At 40.4% G+C, this 7,555-nt stretch overlaps 1 protein-coding gene across 2 annotated transcripts; it reads left to right on the forward strand.

Moving 5' to 3' along the window:
* The first annotated feature begins 57 nt into the window (after positions 1 to 57).
* Positions 58 to 7,479, forward strand: LOC127061669 (serine/threonine-protein kinase SIK3-like). Of its 2 annotated transcripts, XM_050988875.1 has the most exons (13): positions 58 to 343; positions 1,203 to 1,499; positions 1,586 to 1,756; positions 1,848 to 1,971; positions 2,040 to 2,160; positions 2,237 to 2,477; positions 2,597 to 2,918; positions 3,004 to 3,137; positions 3,281 to 3,440; positions 4,162 to 4,299; positions 4,657 to 4,875; positions 4,958 to 5,154; positions 5,478 to 7,479. In XM_050988875.1, the coding sequence occupies exons 1-13, from the start codon at positions 191 to 193 to the stop codon at positions 5,982 to 5,984; spliced, it is 2,784 nt and encodes a 927-aa protein (XP_050844832.1). In that variant the 5' UTR covers positions 58 to 190; the 3' UTR covers positions 5,985 to 7,479. The 2 variants fall into 2 exon arrangements, with proteins under 2 accessions (XP_050844832.1, XP_050844833.1); XM_050988876.1 differs by lacking the exon at positions 4,162 to 4,299.
* The last annotated feature ends 76 nt before the right edge of the window (positions 7,480 to 7,555 follow it).

Consider the following 7,555-nt stretch of genomic DNA (forward strand, 5'->3'; position numbering starts at 1 on the left):
GTAAACGTGATTTGACATAAAAGTCGAGTAAGAGCGGCTCGTTCGTTCAGTTCGCTTCGAGTTCTTTTATCGTCATGTGATCTCGGCAGATGGCACACGTGATCGTCGAACGCAGTGCCCCTGTCAGGAACATAGTCGTACTAATCAGTAAGTGATTGGCAACGAGTTAAGCGAGACAAGTGATTAAAAAATGGCATCCGCGACGACGTCGCACAATGAGGTTTCGCAGCAATTTTCTGTCAACAAACTCATTCGCGTTGGTTATTACGAATTGGAGAAAACTATCGGCAAGGGTAATTTTGCCGTTGTCAAAATGGCAACCCACGTTGTAACAAAATCCAAGGTAAAAACGTCAATTAAGAACTTCTTAGTTGCACGGAATCTATCGTTTTGTCGTTATATGCTTGAATAACACACTGTACGCATGAATTATCGTCGAAGTTTACTATAATCGACAGTGCCGTGCTCGAGAATACGCTATCGCCTTGCTCTAAACGATTCGCAGGCATAACAAAAGTTTTTTTTTCAAGTGTTACCATTAACCATCCCTACCACATCGACGGAGATATGTTTTTCCTGTAAATTTTTCAAACTCATAACAAGTAACAACGTATAACGCATTTACGAGAAAAACAAGAGTGTACGTACGCACACGCACAGTCCGTAATTGTGATATAAATTTGGGATAGGAGATAATGAGATATCTCGGTGCATGCAAGATTGACAAAAGTTGTAGAAAATTCTATCCTTGTATGTATCTTGATAAGAGTCTTTTCAACTCGACGTTACGTTTATTTCATGTATTTTACATCATCGTTGTATATGAAAGCGTAGCAGCAGTCGACGAAATAATTTTTATATCTCTGATTAATTATTTTCAAAGTCTCTCTTGCGATCATTTGCTAATCGTTTCATAGCGCGATCAAGGCGTACAAAAATGTTTTCCTTTTTTCTTTGTAGTAGCGTACTTGATGCATTAGCTTTTACTCCCACGCATTACGCTTTGCATAGGACGTACAATCGTAATCGTCTCAAGGATTATCAAGGTACGGTTAAAACGCATGCTTCCAGATAAAGGCGCTTGTATCCGACGTGTCCACTCGATTTAAGTAATATCTTTTTACTTAATTGTCGACCTACGTTAAAACATGTACCGGCGAGGGAGAATCGATATATCTTTGACGTCTGATGGTTTTTTACAGGTGGCTATAAAAATAATAGATAAAACAAAATTGAACGAGGAGAACTTGGCAAAGATATTCCGCGAGGTACACATAATGAAAAGGTTGAGGCATCCGCATATCATCAGATTATATCAAGTGATGGAAACGGAAAAGATGATATATTTAGTAACGGAGTATGCTCCGGGTGGTGAAATATTCGATCATCTTGTAAGGAATGGAAGAATGCCAGAACCGGAAGCCAGGAGGATATTTCGTCAAATTGTTCTCGCTGTCCGTTATCTACACCAACAAAGAGTGGTTCATCGAGATCTTAAGGTCAGAATATGTCTATGCGCTTGCCGGTGCAAACGCGCAAGCATGTTTCGTCGCTCGTCGATGATCTACAACTTTATCTATTTCAGGCTGAGAATTTGTTACTTGACGCAGACAATAATATTAAACTCGCCGATTTTGGATTTAGCAATGAATATACCCCGGGTGTACCGTTGAACACTTGGTGCGGCTCACCTCCGTACGCAGCCCCAGAAATTTTCGAGGGAAAACATTACGACGGGCCGCGAGCCGACGTATGGGTACGTTTTACGTACTCGTTTAGGAAGAAAATCATTCCACATATTCACGATACAAAGATACAATAAATATCTGCGAATTGTTTTCCTTTAGAGTCTTGGCGTTGTCCTTTATGTGTTAGTGTGCGGCGCATTACCATTCGACGGTCCTACAATGCAGTTATTACGCTCCGTTGTGATCTCAGGAAAATTCAGAATTCCCTTTTTCATGTCTGCAGGTATATTATATTCGTAGCTATCGTTAAATTCATTATTAGAAAGATTAAACCGTATTCCCTTGTTGCAGAATGCGAAAAATTAATCAGGCATATGCTGGTGGTAGAACCGGAAAGACGTTTGAGCATTTCTCAAATTTTAGCTCATTCTTGGATGGGCGGTGACGGTTTGGCGGAACCAGAACCTGGAGGGTATACAGGGATCCAAATATATGAAAATATTTCAACTTCAAAAAAATGCCCTTCCCTTAAACGCGTCCTATTTCAGGTGCAGTCCTGAAACAGCTGTTCCACCTCAGTTGAATCAATTAGTTATAGAAAATATGCTTAGATTACCTGGGCTTAGTGCTGACACATTGTTAAAAGCAATTCAAGGAAATGCGTTCGATCATGTCTCAGCGATATATAATTTACTAGTCGACCGATTGGAACCCACGATGTCTGCCTTACCTACTATACAAAATATTCCAGGCGATTATATGCCCGATGGCGCGCATCAATTGGAAAAGGTACGTCGACTGGTAGAAATTTTCGCTCTTCGGCACGACCTCTCGTTTTCGGTCACGCGCGCGCGCGCACACACACACACAGAGCATAATCTTTGACGGGTACTTCTCGTCTGCAATAGTTTGGAGAAGCGGAGGCAGAAAGCGAAGAGAGAAGCGGTCTTCAATTATCCCCCGATACACCATATCACGCAACTCGAAGGCATACAGTAGGACCCGGTGACACGACGCATCAACCACCCACGTCATATCCTTACGCTTATAACCATACTCCAGGATATCATACATTGCGGCCCCTCCCCATCTTACAATTCAATAACGATCCCCAAGTTTTGCCACATACAAATTTACCATTGAATCTTCCATTGGTTCAACACCAACCACCTCAGAATTTCCAAATCAAGGATCAACATTTATTAAAGCCACCACCCGTGATGGGTGCTAGTAAGTAAATTTTTATTTTCTATCACGCGGTTCCAATAATCCTTATAACGTATTATTATTGTATTTATTATATTACTCCATACAGCAGGAAGTTTTGGACGAAGAGCCTCCGACGGAGGAGCCAATCTTCATGTTTTTTATCAACAGCACGGTAGTGGTACCAGCGGCGGAGAGAACGGTGGATGGAGTCAACCTGGTAGTCGTGAACACTTGCAGCCTGTAAGACAAATTATATTTAAAAACACGTATAAGAGATAAGACGAGACTGTTTCGTCGATAACGTTCTCTTCTTGCTATAGTTTTTCCTCTTGTTAGGGATTATTGATGAATTATCCCTATTATTTTCTCAAATATCCTCATAGTTACAACCTGGTAGCCCGTCGTTGGTACAATGTACACAATCGTCGACGGTTACCAGTGGTACTGGAAACGGAGATGGAAATGGTAGTGGCAATGCAAGCGGAACTGGTACAAGCGATAGAAGACGACGAAGTGGGCTAACTGCCGTCATGCAAAGACCAGGTAGAAATAATTAATATTATCTGTATTATTTGTGTATTGCGCCGCGTAGCGCATCATAGCACGATGTATAAAAATGCACGAACGCGCACGCATACATATGTACCTTTATGAATACTTTCTAATGAATTATCGTTACCACATACATATGTATATACTGACAAATGCCGGACAACGTATCGAACAATTATTATTCATGCATAGAGGCTTTCGTCGTGACACGTACATGATTTATACATCAGTTGTAATATAGTACGTAAAGAACAATTGGTCCGCAGTGCAAACAATTTATATATTTCGGATAAGCTATTAAGCACACATCTTCCGCATACGCGTTGCGTTACACGCGCGTAACGCGTGAACGTCTTTAGTTGGCAGAGTACCCAAGCTTTTGATATACGAGAAATTATGAAAAAATTCTTTATACTGGAAGCTTCCTTCTAGCTATTGCCTCTTTTCTTTTTCTCGTTTCTTTCTTATTTCTTCTTTCTTCACTTGCCCCTCCTCCCTCCTACGTATCCCTTTGTTACACGTTTCATACGTATATCAATTAATTTAAAGGGTCTTTTGTCTTTTTTGTTTTTCTTTTTTTATTCTTTTGATTTAGTATTTACGACAATTTGATTTGATTTGATTTGATTTGATTTCTTTTTAATTTTGCATGGTTTGTTTTTGTTGTGTCAACTGCACGGCCACATCTCGTTGGTTGGTAATATGCATGTAGTTATAAATCCGGAACTGGTAATGGAGGTGGAAGCTAGGATGAACAGAGCTTACCTGCCGTCACGATTATTACCGAGTCATCTTAGAGGCCCAACACTTCCACACCACAGGAAAACTTCGTTGTATCACGCTAGTGCTGGTAATTTTTGCACTTTTGTTTTATTTCTGGATTTTTATGTTTTGTCGTAGTCGCAATCAACATGCATATGTTGTATATTTAAGGCTCTATGTTTTAATGATATATGTGTGTGTGTGTGTGTGTATGTATATATATATACACACGTGTGTCTATATATATATATGCATGATATATATATATATATATATATATATATATATATATATATATATATATATTCGTCTCTATAAGCAACGAAAAACTCACTTGCTTGTATCGTTTTTTCACATTGACGTATCGTACGTGGCGTTATTATCCTACTGTAAGATCGAAAGGATAGGCATATTTCTGACGTTTTGCACATATATATTTCGATAGGAAGTAGAGATTCGTACAAGGAGCCAAGTAGTCACGTAGCAACGGAGAGATACTCGCCGGTTCGTCGTGCATCGGAAGGATCGGGTCCACCGGGTCCTGGGATACAAGCGCTTCAACAGGAGTATCAACAGTTGCAGAGGTTAGCGTCCCCTTCGCACAGTCCCGCTAGTATACCAGGGTCTCCGGTGCACGAAAGAGGCGTAGCAGCCATCACGCAAGGTATATATTTTTTTTATTATAACGTAGCAGCGTGTCATCGATCTTTCCAAAAATTTTCTATGAAATGTAATATATTTCATAGGTTTGAGCGGTTTGACGACTGCACCCGTACAAGGTAGTATAGTGCACGGTACTCCCGCGCAATCACCGGCCACGCCATTAGATTTAAGTCCCTTAAGACATCATAGATCACCGGCTACAACACCTGTCAGTTATTCGCCTAGCAATAGTCCTGCTTTGGATATGATTCAAGAAGAGCATCCTGTAGAAATACCAAGAGTAAGTAGCTTGGAAATAATCAAACAAATCCATAGCATGATTCTACCGATATATAAGATAACTGTTTGATGAAATCGATTAATCGAACGTGTGTGAAAATTAGAACCTTACGTTGGGAAAAAATAAAAGAGATACGTAAATTTGTACATACATACACGTGCGTCGTGCGTGCGTGCGTGCGTGCGTGCGACGTGCGTGTGTGTGTATACACGCGCGCGTACAAGTTTGTAAGTGATAGCGGGAGAAGAAAGAAAGAAAGAAAGAAACGAAAAGGAAAAAAAGTTGTGTGCGCCCTGCGAAGCAGTATTCGAAATCTGTTATAGGTACCGCCACAAATTTCAGTGACAGACGTTCTTGGAGGGCAAGTGACATTGATCAATTGTTCACCGTCTCCGTCTCCATCGCCAGATTCGCTCGAAGACGCATTGCCGCATTATAACACTCTACCGAGTTTTATCATTTCAGAACCGTGCGATCCCTCGAGACCTAGTATAACGCGTGGTATCGGTAGGCCACTCAATACAGCAATACCCGCCGAAGTAGAGGTCACACTTTCGGACGAATCGAGTAGATTAAATTCTGAAGCCATATTGGGTCGTGTTAAAGAGATCATAGACGCTAGAGCTCCGCCCAAAGGTTTTATCTTTTCGAGGGAGGAGGTCGAAGGTGGAGGATTGAGTTTAGAATATCCCGGTGGTGTTCAAATCGAACTTAGAGTGTGCGAATCCGAAGAAAGAGAAGTAAAGGGGATTAAAATGCGAAGAATTAGCGGGGACCAAGTACAATACAGCCAGCTTTGTCAGCAGTTAATTTCTTGCATCACTGTTTGACGGCAACCAGCTCGTATCGTGTTGACGCTTTTTTTATGTATTATAATACATTCCTGGTGCCAGATACACCGCTCCATACAGTATTGCGCGTGCATGCTGCGTATAAGCCAACGGTACCCGAACGGTATCGCAGCTTATATTATAACATTTGTACGTCTAACGCTTATTATACTTTGAATTTTTTTTTCTCTTTTTCTCTCGTTCGTTGTTTCTTTGACGTACGCAAGGGTTACGTCCAATATCATTGATTTGTACATAGTATGGAATTTAAGAAGGATACGTCGAAGGTCGAATTTGTTTTAAAACGGTCATACCGCTATTCTACGCGTATCCGTTGTCGTCGCAGATCGGATCATTTCTCCTTCTCTTCTCTTCTCTTCTTTTCTCTTCTCTTCTCTTTTCTTCTCTTCTCTTCTCTTCTCTTCTCTTCTCTTCTTTACTTTAGTTTATTTTCCTTCGTTATATCTCGTTATTTTTAAGAAGTCTGAGTATTAGACGAGTTTACAAGAGATGTAAAGGAATTTCAATGAAAGTCTAATCGCCGACGTGTATGTACATCACGCGCGCGCGTGCTCCCCACATACTACACAGTACCCTTAGGCGCGCGCGCGCTCACACACACACACACACACACACACACACACACACACCATTCCTTTTTGTAGAATGTATCGATCGATGTTGAAAATGTATAGGTAGTTAATGTATAATTTACTGCGCCAATTTTATAAACACTAGCGATCCCCTTTTAGTTGAAAAGAAGAAAAAAAGAGAGCGAAGGAAAAGCAAGACTAAAAAGCAAGCTGTTCGTTACCCAAGAAAAAGAAAGAAAAGAAACAAATGAAAACGTCAGCGTACACGGCCGGTCAATACTCTTTTCAATCGTTCTCGTAAGAACGAGAATTTGAATAACGAAGCTCTTTCTCGTGCGTCGCCCATTGGAACTTAGAAAGAGCTCTTTTTTTAATATCAATGATTGATATTAACTTGAAGATATTGTGAAAAAAACAAAAAAGAAACAAAAGAAAAAGTATTGGTCCTTCGACGTATCGTACCTGTTGGACAGACATCGGTCTGCCATTTACGCGTAAACTACGCGATCCTTGTAAATCTTTTTTTTGTAATCCGTGAAAACGTATCTCTTACGGTTTGAGAACCATGCAGACTGAGTTATGAGTGTTTTTCTTTTTTTTCTCCTTGTTCTTTTTGGAAAAACAGTCACACGATGTAACACGAAGGATTTGATTGCGACGATTTATATTGCGAGAATTCGATTGAGCGCTTGTCGGAAGGACGTGTTTGTATCTTTACGGGGAATGCATTTTCTCTTTCTCCTTTCAGCGTTTTTGTGTAAATCATTTATGTATCTGCGGAGGAGGAGGAAGATACGGAAAGTTTGAAGGAGAACATACTCTTAGCTACGTGTTAGCATATAAATGCAAAAAAGGCTGTACATTGTCACTAGAATACCGAAAGAATAGAATTATTTAAATTATTTAAGTCCAAAGATCGATTTCTCCCGTGATACAGGCATCTGTCGTTGGAAGAAACGAAGAAACGATACGACAGGA

Source organism: Vespula vulgaris, chromosome 2 (assembly GCF_905475345.1).
Source record: "Vespula vulgaris chromosome 2, iyVesVulg1.1, whole genome shotgun sequence".
In the NCBI taxonomy this organism is placed as follows: domain Eukaryota; kingdom Metazoa; phylum Arthropoda; class Insecta; order Hymenoptera; family Vespidae; genus Vespula; species Vespula vulgaris.

Coding starts and splice junctions, on each gene's coding strand:
- LOC127061669 (XM_050988875.1), top strand. CDS start 191: ATGGCATCCGCGACGACGTCGCACAATGAGGTTTCGCAGCAATTTTCT. Junction 1,500..1,585: donor TGGTTCATCGAGATCTTAAG/GTCAGAATATGT, acceptor TATCTATTTCAG/GCTGAGAATTTGTTACTTGA. Junction 4,300..4,656: donor GTTGTATCACGCTAGTGCTG/GTAATTTTTGCA, acceptor ATATTTCGATAG/GAAGTAGAGATTCGTACAAG.